Source organism: Emiliania huxleyi (genome assembly GCF_000372725.1).
Source record: "Emiliania huxleyi CCMP1516 unplaced genomic scaffold EMIHUscaffold_311, whole genome shotgun sequence".
NCBI classification, from domain to species: Eukaryota; Haptophyta; order Isochrysidales; family Noelaerhabdaceae; genus Emiliania; species Emiliania huxleyi.
Window position 1 is genome coordinate 86,956 of NW_005199673.1, and position 13,412 is coordinate 100,367.

The 13,412-nt window shown below is 65.5% G+C and overlaps 6 protein-coding genes across 6 annotated transcripts in view; 4 read left to right on the forward strand and 2 right to left on the reverse strand.

Moving 5' to 3' along the window:
* Positions 1 to 1,161: 1,161 nt before the first annotated feature.
* Positions 1,162 to 2,785, reverse strand: EMIHUDRAFT_74692 (hypothetical protein; the record flags this gene model as incomplete). Its single annotated transcript, XM_005774431.1, has 4 exons — positions 1,162 to 1,438; positions 1,591 to 1,665; positions 1,838 to 1,956; positions 2,375 to 2,785. The coding sequence occupies 4 exons, from the start codon at positions 2,783 to 2,785 to the stop codon at positions 1,162 to 1,164; spliced, it is 882 nt and encodes a 293-aa protein (XP_005774488.1).
* A 163-nt stretch (positions 2,786 to 2,948) lies between these two features.
* EMIHUDRAFT_458217 (hypothetical protein) lies at positions 2,949 to 4,149 on the forward strand (the record flags this gene model as incomplete). The annotated part of the gene is made up of 4 exons (XM_005774432.1): positions 2,949 to 3,573; positions 3,649 to 3,829; positions 3,904 to 3,923; positions 4,063 to 4,149. Coding segments are annotated over 4 exons (909 nt in total), but the record flags the coding sequence as incomplete, so codon positions are not given.
* An 834-nt stretch (positions 4,150 to 4,983) lies between these two features.
* Positions 4,984 to 5,556, forward strand: EMIHUDRAFT_240578 (hypothetical protein; the record flags this gene model as incomplete). The annotated part of the gene is made up of 2 exons (XM_005774433.1): positions 4,984 to 5,010; positions 5,245 to 5,556. 2 exons carry the CDS (start codon positions 4,984 to 4,986, stop codon positions 5,554 to 5,556), a joined length of 339 nt encoding a protein of 112 aa, XP_005774490.1.
* A 1,207-nt stretch (positions 5,557 to 6,763) lies between these two features.
* EMIHUDRAFT_368481 (hypothetical protein) lies at positions 6,764 to 8,284 on the forward strand (the record flags this gene model as incomplete). Its single annotated transcript, XM_005774434.1, has 4 exons — positions 6,764 to 6,794; positions 6,916 to 6,996; positions 7,109 to 7,180; positions 8,004 to 8,284. Coding segments are annotated over 2 exons (270 nt in total), but the record flags the coding sequence as incomplete, so codon positions are not given.
* Positions 8,285 to 8,755: 471 nt separating this feature from the next.
* Positions 8,756 to 9,785, reverse strand: EMIHUDRAFT_368482 (hypothetical protein). The gene is given in 5 exon segments (XM_005774435.1): positions 8,756 to 9,317; positions 9,369 to 9,378; positions 9,393 to 9,467; positions 9,543 to 9,671; positions 9,740 to 9,785. 1 exon segment carries the CDS (start codon positions 9,157 to 9,159, stop codon positions 8,926 to 8,928), a length of 234 nt encoding a protein of 77 aa, XP_005774492.1. The 5' UTR covers positions 9,160 to 9,317; positions 9,369 to 9,378; positions 9,393 to 9,467; positions 9,543 to 9,671; positions 9,740 to 9,785; the 3' UTR covers positions 8,756 to 8,925.
* A 604-nt stretch (positions 9,786 to 10,389) lies between these two features.
* Positions 10,390 to 13,412, forward strand: part of EMIHUDRAFT_469685 (hypothetical protein) — a 4,713-nt gene continuing 1,690 nt past the window's right edge. The window contains exons 1-6 of the mRNA XM_005774436.1: positions 10,390 to 10,864; positions 11,034 to 11,458; positions 11,709 to 11,793; positions 11,922 to 11,957; positions 12,026 to 12,100; positions 13,349 to 13,388. Of these exons, the coding sequence (XP_005774493.1) occupies positions 10,508 to 10,864; positions 11,034 to 11,458; positions 11,709 to 11,793; positions 11,922 to 11,957; positions 12,026 to 12,100; positions 13,349 to 13,388 (1,018 nt within the window). The 5' untranslated portion in view covers positions 10,390 to 10,507. The remainder of the gene's footprint in view (positions 10,865 to 11,033; positions 11,459 to 11,708; positions 11,794 to 11,921; positions 11,958 to 12,025; positions 12,101 to 13,348; positions 13,389 to 13,412) is intronic.

The window sequence follows — 13,412 nt, forward strand, 5'->3', positions numbered from 1 at the left end:
CGCGTCGAGACCGTGTCCTGATGTGATCTGCACGGGTAAATCACGTCGGCGTCAAAGGAGCGACGTGCGACCTGTCAGAGCTTTATCCCCGATCGCAGCTGCCTTCTGCGCGTCCTGGGGAGGTACATTTGTTGCGCGCCGGAGACGACTCGACGCCGCTGAGATCGGAGATCAAGCTCTGACAGGTCGCACGTCGCTCCTTTGACGCCGACGTGATTTACCCGTGCAGATCACATCAGGACACGGTCTCGACGCGCTCAGTACGACGCCTGCGACCCGTCTCGGGTCAGGTGGCACGACGCTCATCGCGCCCGCCAGCGCTGCCGTGCAGGCTGCCACGTCGAGGTCGAGCACGCTTCTATACGCTCGCCGAGCCTTCCTTTCCATCCCATTAGGCAGCCTGGGAACGGTGGCGATCAGAGGCAAAGCCTACGAGGGGTGGTGGAACCACATGTCACGGCTACTGCCGGCTCGACCCCACGATAGCCTCCGAAGGCTGACTTTGAGGCACCATCATCGGACGATGTCGACGAGTTGGGTCGCTCTCGCGGTAGCCAGATGACCTCTCATACTAGGATCATCGGCCATGGCCGCAGGGAGCGCGGGGGAGGGCGCTGGATGCAACACGGAGCTCCGTTGGAGACGTTTTCAAGATTAGCGTGTCAGAGTGATGAAATGGCACTAGCCCAAAGTGAGAAATTGAAAATGGTCCAAAACATAGTTCAATGACGCGAGCCGGCCCTAGCACGTCGAGTGTCCGTAGAGGCCTGTCCAGAAGAGGTGCTAGACACGTTGTGCTCTCTCAATCACCCCAATGGCCCGCCGCCGCCGTCGCCGCCCAGCCCGGCCCGCCGCAGCTTCCGGTGGCCGGGAGGCAAGAATTCGCGCAACAAATCCTCCTCAGTCATGTGCCTCTCCTCGGGCGCCATCGCCCGCCCGCCTCCACCGCCTCCGCCGCCTCCACCACCGAAGCCATCGCCGCCGCCGCCTCCGCCGCCTCCGCCTCCGCCGCCTCCGCCGTCGCCGCCGTCGCCGTCGCCGCCGTCGCCGTCGTCGCCGTCGTCGCCTCCGCCTCCTCCGCCTCCTCCGCCGCCTCCCCCCATGAACCGCTCCTGCAGAGAGCCGACGCGCTCGTCGTCCCACTCGAGGTCGGCCGCCTGTTCACAGCTCTCTCACTGTGGCCGTTTCTTTTTCTTGTTCTCGTCGTCCCCCGTCGAGATCGGCCGCCGCGCAGCCGAAGACGCCAGCGGGCGCCCCCTCGGTCGCACCAAAACAGTAGCCGTTCGCCTTGTCGATCGAGCGCAGCGCACGCGCCATCGTCTCCGAGTCATCCACCGCCACCGCGCCGAAGCCCACGAGGCCAAAGTCCTCCACCAGCTCGCAGATCGCGGCAGACAGCTTCAAGTGGCGCGCCGCGAAGCCCTCCAGCCCACGCCGCCTCGGCGCCGCCGCTTCGCCGCTGTCGGCCGGCCCCGCTGTCGCCGCTGGCGGCGGATAAGCGGCAGCCTGCAGGTGGGGCAGAAGCCTATAGACACTTCCTAGACACTTCCTAGACTCTTCCGAGACACTTCCAAGACACTTCCGAGACACTTCCTAGCCGGCTCGAGCACGTCGGTGTAGAAGTCGAGGTTGAAGGGGAGCGGGCCTACGTGCTGAATACGCCAACTTCAGGGCGGGAATACGGTATTGCGCAGCGTATTCAGAGCACCGCGTGAAGACAACGGATAGGAGTACAGCGAATACAGCGGAATGCGGATGAATACGGCTGAATAGTGTCCTCTCGAGCGCTGGTTGGGAGACAAGAATACGTATCCGCTTCTAGGGGAGCGGGCCGTACGCCTCGACCAAATCCAGCTTGGAGAGCAGGTTCACCTGCGGCATCTCGAGCTGCACCATGGTTGACAGCGTGACCAGCAGCACCGACAAGAACTTCTCTGCGTCGGAGCAGTGGTGCGCCTGCGGTCTGTCGCTGCGAGAATCGGCGAGCCATATCTCCCCACATCTCCCCACATCTCCCCACATCTCGAGAGTCTGCGAAGGGAGAGAGAGGAAGAGGCAGACGCCCAAGGGTGGGCGACGGCTAGCACCACACTCCTCTCCTTAACATCCCTGTGTGGTGGCGGCGTGCCGTCCTCCCATCCCCCTCCCTCGGGTTGTCTGTTTTCTGTCTTTCTTTCTGCCTACGGTCTGGAGCACCGACGTCAGGGCGGGAATGCAGTGTTGTGCCGTGTCTTCAGAGTACCGGGTGAGTACGAGCGGCCTGCGTACAGTGAGTACAGCCGAATACGGCTGCATGCAGCGGAGCACGTGTCCTCTCGGGCGCTGGTCGGGAGACATGATCACGTATTCCGCTTCTACGATGGTGCGCGTCGACGAGGTGCACGCAGCACAGGCGGTGGCCGCGCCGCTGAAGCCCCTGCAGCACGTTGCGGACGACTGGGTAGTGCGTGTACAGCTCCACCTGCCCCGGCAGGTCGAGCAGCACGTACGACGCTGAGCCGGCGCGGCTCAGCGCGCCCTCGAGCCAGTCGAGGTTCGCCTCGAGGTACTCGAGGCAGTACACCAGCGCGCCGTTCGGGCCGAGGCCGCACGCCGACGCGGCGCCCTCCACGCTCACGAGCTCGCGGATGTCGGCGGCCGGCTCGTACGGCAGCAGGTCGTTCGCGGGGTCCAGGTTGACCACGCTGACGCTGCGGCCCGCCGCCTCGAGGTACTGACGCATGCCCTCGCAGTAGGTCGACTTGCCGGAGCCGGGCGGGCCGATGACGACCTGCCCGAAGACCATCTGGTCTGGCAGGCAGAGAAGCGGCCGAGCCGGAGCAACGGCAAACGGGGCCGCCCCCCCCCCCCCCGAACAGTCAAAAGAATTTAATCGCGGCAGCCGGACATGCCGCAAGAAAAATCATTGGCGCGCGAAGCGTGGCGCGAAGCGGTTCGCAATCTTGGTGTCCATGTGCGATCGGCGCACCACCGCGGAGATCGCGCGGCTGGCCGACCGTCGGCCAGACCCGCCTCGCCGTCCGCAGCGCGGCGGCGAGATTTCCAGCGACTCGGACGACGCGCCCGCCGCCCGCGGCGATCTGATCTGCGACTCGATGTACCTGCTCCCATTCTCGAACCGGCTTCCGACGAACGTCGCAACACAGCCGGTGCCGCTCCCGACGCCTGCGACGCGGGGCGCCGCCGACACCGACGCCGGCGACGCCGACGGCGCCGGCGAGAGCGACGGGTGCGGCCTGCTCGAGCAGGCGCTGCAGCTGCTGCGGGAGGTGTACGCGCACGTCTGCACGCGGCACACGGGGCGGATCGACTGGCACGCGATTGCAGCCTCGCTCAACGAACACCGCGCGTGCGCCGCTTGCGCCGCCGGCGCCGCAGCGGACGGCCCGGCGCCGCAGCGAAAGCTGCCGCCGCCTCTATGCGCTGCGGCGGTCCGGCGGCTGTGGCGGGCGGTGGCGTATTCGCGCATCGAGGAGGAAGTCGGCGATGCACCGGAGACGTCAGACTCGCACCGCGTCGCCCGCTCTGCGCTGCTGGCGCGGATCGGCGGCGCGGTGGCGTCGCACGCCGCAGGCGAGAGCGACGATGCGTCCGACTCGAGGAGTCCCTTAATAAATTAATGAACTCGGATTAATTAATTGGTGACAGGCGAGAGCGACGACGCGTCCGACATCGAGGGCTACCTCCTGTCGGAGCGGCAGCGCCAGTCGCTCACGCAGCAGTCCGTTGTCGACGACCTCGCCGCGCGCCGCAAGGGCACCCCTCGCCTCGTTGGGAGCGCCTTCCCGCCGCCGCCCGGGCTGCTGCCGCCGCCGCCGCCCGCGGACGGGTAAACGCCCGCCAACCCTCGTTCACACCTCGAGGTGTGAAGAGGCGCTGTCCACACCGTCGAGCTGTGAACAGGTCCGGCCCACTCGACCTCGGCCTAGGGCCGCCGCGGAAGAAGCCTGCCGACCCGGAAACGAAACACGGGCGGCACGTGTTTCTTCTTAGGCCTGGGGCCGCCGCGGAAGAAGCCCGCCCACCTGAAAAAAGAAATATACGTTTTGTGTTTCTTTGTAGGCCTGGAGCCGCCGCGGAAGAAGCCCTCGGCGCGCGACGACAAGGACGACACGCACACGCTCAAAGAGGCGATGCGGCTGACCGTCTCGTTAACTAATTGATTGATTAATTAGAGGACCCATCGATGAATTAATTAACTAGGCGATGCGGCTGACCGTCGCGTTAATTAATTTTTGATTAATTAGAGGACCCATGAATTAATTAACTAGGCGATGCGGCTGACCGTCTCGTCGCGCCCATGGTCAGAGGACGACAAGCTGCGAGCGGCTGCTGTGAACAGCGCCTCTTCACACCTCTGGCCGTGATCAGGTCGGAGGAGGACGACCGCAAGCTCGCGGCGCTGGTGGCGAGGCACGGCCCCAAGGGCCAGGAGCCGCTCGAGAAGGCGATGAAGCGCAGCTGGGGGGCGATCCGCAGCCGCATTCAGGCGCTGCAGACAAAAGGCGCCATTCCGAGACCCGGCGACGCGGCGGCGGCGGCGGCTGCGTCGACGGCGGCTGGCGGAGCCGGCGGGAGGCCTTCGGTGGCGAAGGGCGGCGGCGGCGGCAAGGCGCGCAAGGCGGCGGAGCGACCCTCGCTGCCGGGAGATGCGCAGCTGAGGCGGACAGAGGGCGGGCTGGTGGCGCTCGAGGCGACCGCGGTCGACGCGAAGCTGTGGGCCGGCGCGGCGGCGGCGGGCTGGACGGTGGTCGAGATGTACGCTGGCGGCAGCAAGAGCGGGAATTGGAAGTACATCTCGCCGGCAGGCGTGCGTTAGCCCCATCTCGCGCCGCTCTTCTAGTGTCGGGGAGTGGTCAGGGGTGAGGGGACGGGTTGAAGATCCCTCACGCACACGATCTTGCAGGGCGGGGACACATACACATGCACACGCACATGCACACGCACATGCACATGCACATGCACATGCACATGCACATGTGCATGCACATGTGCATGCACATGTTTGTTGTCATGTTCATGTCCCTGACTCCCATCTCGTCTCCGAGGCTGCGTCTTATTTCTTTCTTTCTGTAGGCGTGCCTTGCAAGAGCCGCTCCGTGGCGATCGAGCTCGGCGGCGACGCGGCGCAGGAGACCGCCGAGACACCGCCGAGATACCGCCGAGATACCACCGAGATACAGCCGAGATACAGCGGAGATACAGCCGAGGTACCGCTGAGAGACCGCGTCGATCCGAGAGCAGGCGGCGGCCGCGGCGGGCAGGGAGAAGAAGGCGGCGGAGAAGAGGGCGCAGGGGCAGCCGGAGAAGGGGCCGTCGCTGACAAAGTCGCGCGCGAAGGAGCTGGTGGGGCGGCTGGTCGAGGTGTACTGGGACGGGGAGGACGCGTGGTACAAGGCCGAGGTGCTCCGCTTCGACGAGGCGAGCCGGGCGCACACGCTGCGCTACACGGCCGACGGCTACGAGTGCGAAGAGAAGCTGTCCGACTCGTCCTGGCGCGGGCCGCTGCCTCGCCCGACCGCGCGCACTGCGGCGAAGCGGTCCCGGGAGGGCTAGAGCAAGAGCAAGCCGGGTGGAGGGGAGCTCTGGGGGATTGGCCCGGCGGGGTCCTCGCAGGGACAGCTGGCCGCCTCGGGACCCTAGAGTAGTCGTGTACAGCAGACGCGCGTAATCGAAGTCAAATTTAATTGCGGTATACGTCTGCCCACTGCACGCGGAGCATCAACAGCCGACAGCCGACAGCCGACAGCCGACAGCCGCCAAGCCGCCAGCCGCCAGCCGCCAGCCGCCAGCCGCCGCGGCGCGCGCGCGCGCGCTGTTTTGCCCCTCGACAGTCGACACGTGACGCTCGGCAGCGCCCGGAGGCGGAGCGCGTGGCTGCATAGACCGTTTTTCTGGCGCGTAGGTTGTGCACAGGCTTTTGCTGGCCTGTATATACTTTTCCGGCAAACAAAAAGGAAAGCAGAGGGTCCCCAGCACTTTGCGTTTCCGGAAATTTCCAGGGAAAACAGAGGGTGTTTGGTGCTCTATTCTGTTTCTCTCGAGTTTCCCTCGGGAAACTCGCGAGTTTCCCTGACTGACTGAACATTCTGTTCAGCGTGTGGACCACTTCGTCTTTTCGTGCCAAACCAGCCGATCTCGGCCCGTCGTTCTCCGCTCGCGCCGGCCGCCCATGCGCTCGCGGGGCTCCCCGACGGGGCGGGCCTCGTGCTGATGGACCCAGCCGAGGTGCCCAACCAGTTGGAGAGGCGCCGACGCGCCGCGCGCGACCACCAGCCAGCTTTTCAGCAGGGCCGAGCACGGTGCGTCGAAAGAGTCGACACTCAAAGTAGCTGTCGAGTTTTTTGCCTCTTTTTGAGCGCGGCTGCTGCACACCCAGCCCACCAGTGATACGAGACGCACCGGATCCAACCCTGGCAGCGCTTGACCGCCACCCCGATGACCGCCCACAGGTGGCTGATCGCGACCGCCGGTCACATCGCTTTTCGGCGCCTGGCTCTCAGAGGGCCCCTGCGGCTCTCCCTCGTCGCGTGACCGCCGCCGACATCATGTACTCGGTCGTCCCCGCCGGCGCGGAGCTGCGCGACGTCGAATTGTTCGGCGGCTCGACCGCCGGCGCGCCCACCCTCGCCTCCTGCGCGCCTCACACCCAGTATTCACCTCGCGCGCGGCCGACAGAGTGAGCGCACGACCACCTCCCTCTAAGTCACCCCCCCCGACGATGCACAGCCCGTTCGTTCCCGCCGAGAAGACGCTCGGAGCGCCCAACTTTGCCTCGTGCGGCCATCAAACAGGCGCGTTGCTGCGCGTTGCCTCCCAACTCCGCACTTCCCATCTACCCCCACACTGCCACTGCCGGGGACGCGCAGATGCGACTCCCGGGCCCGCTCACCTCACCCGAGCCCCGCCGACCAGGCACGGCCCGACGAGAACCCGCCGGGAAGGAGCTGGCCGAGCCATCGCCGGCCTCCCTGCCGGCTCATGACCGCTCAAAAGGTCGCTCACCCGCCCGTCGCTTGCCGCCCCTCTCCCAGCCTTTGCCGGCGCTTTTGCACGAACCTAGGGCTCAGTTCCGTCTCCCCCCCCCCCCCCCCCCCTGTGTGTAGGCCGTTTAGTGCTGGCGGGAAGAGGCGCGCCGAGCCATCGGCGACGTCCCGGCGAGCTCATGGGCGCTCAAAAGGTCGCGGACCCGCCCGTCGCTTGCCGCCCCTCGGCTCGTTGTGCGAGTATATGGGCCACGATGTCTCAAATATGAGGGGTTTTGACTACTACCAGCTCCTGACGCTATCCCTGGCAGCTCTAATGGCCAGGATCAGTAGTGTTGTGATAGAGGGTGCCCATACTAGCGCAGGAGCTGCCACACTCGCCCGGACCGTCCCCTTCTGGGGCCGGTTCCGCAGCCCGCGAGAGCCGACCGCGGGGCTGTGCCGCGGGTGCCTACTGCCGAGTGCCACAAACACTGCGCCGTCCCGCCATCACCTACAGGCTGTCTTGTGTGATGGTTGGGATGTCCAAACGCCACCATCTTGGCTCTTGCGACCTCAAACCCGCGAGCTGTATGGGTGGTCCTGACGTCGACAGACGCCCGATGACCACGGTGAAGCTGAGCCGGAACGCGTCGACAAGTCTCGTCTGAGCCCGTGGCGGTCGCCGGCTGAGTCGCCGTACACGGGCCGGTACCTCAGGCGTCACCTCCGCAGCCTCAGGTCTCACACTCCATCACCTCCGCCGGGACGCCGTCGGTGGCACGCTCGGCGGCGACTTTGTGGCAGCCCCACAGCGAGCGCGGCATCGAGCCTGTTCGGTCTGGTCGGTTCGCGGCACTCACTGGGTGCCAGGGAGTGCCGCCGACACGCGAGCGGTGCTTCCTGGCGGCGCGCGCCGGCTGTGGGGCTGCCACAAACTCGAGACACGCTTTTTGGGACATTTTCGACGCTTTTGGCCCATATACTCGCACAACATGCCCCTCTCCCAGCCCTTGACGGCGACGGGATCACGAACCTAGGGCTCAGTTCCGTCTTCCCCCCCCTCCCTCCTGTAGGCAGGCCGTCCCGCGCTGGCGGGAAGAGGCACGCCGAGCCATCGGCGACGTCCCGGCGAGCTCATGGGCCCCCAAAAGGTCGCACCGGCCCGTGGCTCCGCCGTCGGCTCCGCCGCGAGCGGCGACGGTGAGGCCGCCGGTGCTCGCCTATACCGGCTAGTGTGGAGCTCTCAGTGTGGTTGCGTGTTGTACTAGTGATGCTGCACTAGGCGGCCCGTTTTTAGCAAAAAGCAGATACCACATCGCGCGTGGTCATCGAAAAACCGCATCTTCGCCCGTCTGGGACCTCTTCATACGGCTCCAAAAACCGCTCCTTAACAACGACTACGCGGCCCTGCGGTCGATCTGCGCCTTCTCAGCGGTTGAGGGGATGTGGGCGGTACGTGCGGACCGCGTGGTGCTGCGATGGCCTGACGAGTGCGACTCCCAGCGTCGACTTTTCGACCCCACGGAGCCTCTGCTGCTCCGGGGGGGGGGGTCTGCAGACCACCCGGCCGAACTTCAGAGTGGCGGTGCTCCTCAAATACGGCTCAAACGCCCACGATGTTGTGGAGGGGACATATGCTGATGATCCTGGCCCGATTGGCTCGCTCAGAAAGCTTCTGGGCGGTCGTTAAGGTTCGCTCCCCGCACACCGGCCCGGAAGTAAATGTTACATCATAGCACACCGGCCGGAAGTATGGTACCCTAGACGGACATGCCCAGAGCCTAGACGCGCTAGAGTGCGTCACATCCCCGTTTCCCGCGCGTTCAGGTCCGTAGCGCCTGTGCGCCCGCCGCGCCCAGCCTCGAGCCCTCAGGCAAGGCTTGCACAGGCCGCGGCGGCGGCAGAGAGGGAACTAAGGGCCAGGCGCGGCCCTCCTCCCGGGGTCGGTGGAGAAAGCTCAGGCGCCGTGCCCGAGCCCGCTGCCCAGCCTCGAGCCCGCCGACTTGCGCTTGTGCAGGAGGTGGAGGTAGACGAGGACCGCCGCGGCGGGAAGGAGGACGCAGAGGACGCCGAGCACGACGGCCGGCGGCAGCCACCACGGCTCCACGCCGTCGGCGACGGAGTAGAGGTAGTTGAAGGTCGAGATGAGCGCAGCCGCAATCGCCGTCCCGACGAGGGCCACGCCGCGCATCTGCAGGTCGCGCACGCGGCGGATGCGCGCGAGCTCGAGGTTGATCTTCTTGCGGTAGCTGTAGCCGTTGGCGCGGATGTGGCCGCCGGTGTCCTTGCTGAGCCGCGCCTGCAGGCGGAGGGAGGGCCGAGAGCGGCGCTGTCACGAGGGGCTGTCTATCGCGCCGTGTAGGGCAATCGTTCCAGTCTCAGTCGCTGTTGCGGTCACAAAGAGAGGGCGAGTTCTGTCTAGCGGCGCGCCAAGATGTCGGGCGGCGCGTCGCCCTCGATGTCGAAGAGCGCCTTGGCGGCGCCGAGCGCGTCGAGCACCTAGCGAACGGAATAGGGCAACCGAGTCAGTGACTGTGAACGAGGAGCGGCCGGGAGGGGAGAAGTGGAGCGAACCTTCTGGTCGCTCGCGATGCAGTCGATGACGGCGATGCCGCGCTCGACGCTAATCTGGCGTCGCAGCTCGAGGATCGACATCCAAGTGGCCGCCACGTCCTTCCATGTGTCCTTCAGCACAGCCAGCTCCTGTTGGTAGGGGGCAGGGGTGAGAAACAAACAGCATGACGAGATTCACAGTCTCTCTTGGCACGCACCTCGAGCTTCTCGAGCTTGTCGAGCAGGTACGTCAGCTCGCTGTCGTCGACGTTGAGCTGCGGATCGGAGGCACGTGTGATTAGGGGGGGCGTGTGGATGAAAGAGACGGGGGTGCGGGCCTGGATCGGGCTTCGGCGAAGGGCCAGCCGCAGCATGTCGAAGCTCCCTTGGAAGCCGCCGGCGCTGACCTCGTACTTTGTCGCGGCGCTGAGGACGGACTTGACGACGCGGCTCTTGAGGCTGCCCTCGAGCCAGTCTGCTGTGACACAAGAGTGGAGGCGGATCGCCATACGAAACTCGGGCGCGCGCTAGCACTTGGAGCACTTGGAGTGCGGTCAGTAACCTCACGTCCAGGACCGGAGCTAAGAAGCGCACCCAGTTGGCCGGACGCTCGGCATCGGGTTACGGGCTAGAGAGCCCTAGCCCCGGGGTAAAAAAGAAAGAAAACGGACAACCCAAGGGAGGGATGGGAGGACGGCACGCCGCCACCACACAGGGATTTTAAGGAGAGGGGTGTGATGCGCTAGCCGTCGCCCACCCTTGGGCGTCCGCCTCTTCCTATCTCTCTTCGCAGTCTCTCGCAGATTCTCGCCCCGGGGTGCGCGGTCGCGCCGAGCGATTTCTTCTTTTTCTCGGGAAGGGAGGTCGAGCGCTCTCTTTTCCAACGCTGCCGCTGCGCGCTCGCCTGCCGCTGAGCTCGCCGGGCGCGCCGGGCGCGAGGGCGGCGAGTGCGCGCCGGCGGCCCTCTGCCCTCGCGGGGCCGCTGGATGGCCTTCGACTGGCTCGATGACGACCGCCAGCCGCTGCAGTTCATCATCTCGGTCTCGGAGGTGGCCATCGCGGGCCTGATGCTGCTGCTGATGCTGTCGGTGTGGGTGTACGTGCTGGTGCGCGCGCGACGGCGCGGCGGCGGCAAGCTCTACCTACCGCGCGCATCGCTCGGCATGCTCGGCATCCTCTGGATGCTCGCCGTCTTCTTTTCGCACGTCGCGCTTTGGGACGTTCTCGGCGCAGCGGACGTGGTGGGCGTGGAGCTGACGCGGGACAAGGAGCTGGTCTGCCAGGTGACCCTCTCCGTCTCGCTCGGCCTCGCTGAGCCCGCCTTCCTCGCCCTCGTCGGAGAGGTGGCCCGCCGAAAGATCCGCCGGAAGACTACCCGTGACCCCAAGCCTGACCCCACCCCTGACCCCAACCCCAACCCTCACCCCAACCTCGCCCCAACCTCGCCCCAACCCTCGCCCCAACCCTCACCCCAACCCTCGCCCCAACCCTCACCCCAACCCTCACCCGCAGGTGATCCGCCTCAAGACGGCGGGCGAGGGCGCGCGCTACTGCCGCGCGCTGCGCCGGCTCTCTCCCTTCCGGCGCGCGTGTGTGGTCGCGCTGCCGTTCGCGCTGCTGCAGTCCGCGCTGATGATCACGACCGCCCTCGACCCGCACCTCCGCTACATCCAGGAGTCGCCGGAGGAGGCGAAGGGGGTCTCGGCAGCGAAGCTCTTCCTGCCGCTGCCGCCCATCCCGCTCGAGTGTGACGACGCCGCGCTGGACCAGCGCTGCAACGCTTCGTGGGTGTCGGAGGAGTACGAGGCGGGCAGCGGCGGCGAGGAGATCGCCTTCATCTACCCGTGGTGGCACGAGGAAGGGTGCGCCGTCTCGATCGCCTCCCTCTCGCTCAACGCGGTGTTTGTGCTGCTCTTCGAGTTCTTCTGGACGCTGTGGTGCCTTCCGCCTCTTCACTCCTCGTTACTCATTGCTTCGTTCATGAATCTTCTGGACGCTGTGGTACCTCCGCCTCTTAATTACTCATGCACAACGAATTCTGTGGTGCCTCCGCCTGCTACTACTGCCATTGCCAGCAGAAGTCGTGTTAGCATACGTCGTCAATATCGTGATGTCTCTCTCTCAAGCGTTGAGCAATGACGATCATAGGTGCCTGACTGTTCTTCACCTTACTACATACATACATAGGTGCCTCCGCCTGGCCAAGCTCGTGCTGAACATCAAGATGAGGCGGCGGCTGCTCGTGGTGCAGCTGGCCTACACGCTCATCCCGGTAGCGCCGCCTACCCTCCCCTACCCCCACGGTACCCGAACCCACCCTCCCCTACCCCCACGGTACCCGAACCCACCCTCCCCTACCCCCACGGTACCCGAACCCTCCCTGCTGTGCCTTTGATGCAGGTCGCGCTGATTGCCCTCCGCCTGGTCCAGCTGCTGGTGCCGTACCGCACCGCCCGCGGGGCTGAACCCACGCTGGGTTCGGCACTCTGGGGGTATGGGACTAGGTACCGTACGGGCTGCACGGCTTGCTGGCGGTGCTCAACCTGCTCGAGCTCCTGCTTGTCGTGCTGGCCTGCTGGGTGAGCGGCACTAGAAGCGAACACTAGAGGTTGCTCCACTGGACTACTGGAGACTACTGGAGACTACTAGAGGCTGCTCGTCGTGCTGGCCTGCTGGGCGAGCGAGAGTAGAAGCGAACACTAGAGGTTGCTCCACTGGACTACTAGAGACTACTAGAGACTACTAGAGACCACTAGAGGCTGCTCGTCGTGCTGGCCTGCTGGGCGAGCGACAGTAGAAGTCCCATACCCCCAGAGTACCGAACCCAGAGTGCTGGCCTGCTGGGCGAGCGACAGTAGAAGTCCCATACCCCCAGAGTACCGAACCCAGAGTGCTGGCCTGCTGGGCGAGCGACAGTAGAAGTCCCATACCCCCAGAGTACCGAACCCAGAGTGCTGGCGTGCTGGGCGAGCGACAGTAGAAGTCCCATACCCCCAGAGTACCGAACCCAGAGTGCTGGCGTGCTGGGCGAGCGACACTAGAAGCGGACCACGCCTTGCTCTCTCTCCCAGCGACTAGAAGCGGACCACGCCTTGCTCTCTCCCAGCGACACTAGAAGCGGACCACGCCTTCCTCTCTCCCAGCGACACTAGAAGCGGACCACGCCTTCCTCTCTCTCCCAGCGACACTAGAAGCGGACCACGCCTTCCCCTCTCCCAACAACACAACACTAGAAGCGGACCACGCCTTGCTCTCTCCCAACAACACAACACTAGAAGCGGACCACGCCTTCCTCTCTCCCAACATCACAACACTAGAAGCGGACCACGCCTTCCTCTCTCCCAGCGACACTAGAAGCGGACCACGCCTTCCTCTCTCTCCCAACCAGCGCTCGAGAGGACACGTCAGTCAGCCAGTGCTACACGCCTCCTAGCATGGAGGACAGGCCCACACGCACACACACACGCTGCACACGATTGGCTCGGGAGCCGACACGAGGCACACTGCCACCGGCCGTAGCACCGGGACCGGACTGCTGGACACACAGATCACAGCTCACACCAGGACAGCTCACGAGGTGTGGCGCTACATAATGGGGTTCTCGCTGAGAGGACACGGCACCACAACGTCCCGACGGAGTGAGTGATCGCGGTAGTCGCAGCCCTCGTGCTCACGCGGTGCTCTGAAGACGCTGCACAAGACCGTCCTCCCCCGCCCCGAGGCTGGTTCACTGTCTTCGCACCCCTCGTACTCACGCGGTGCTCTGAAGACGCTGCACAAGACCGTCCTCCCCCGCCCCGAGACACCCTGCGCTGTCTCTCACGCAGGTCTGCAACCTGTCGCTGCTTTGGAGACCCGTCAACGAGAGTGGCGCCGCGATGTCTCCGAACT

Excerpts from the sequence above, each read along its gene's own strand:
- EMIHUDRAFT_368482 (XM_005774435.1), bottom strand. The coding sequence starts at position 9,159 with ATGCGCGGCGTGGCCCTCGTCGGGACGGCGATTGCGGCTGCGCTCATC.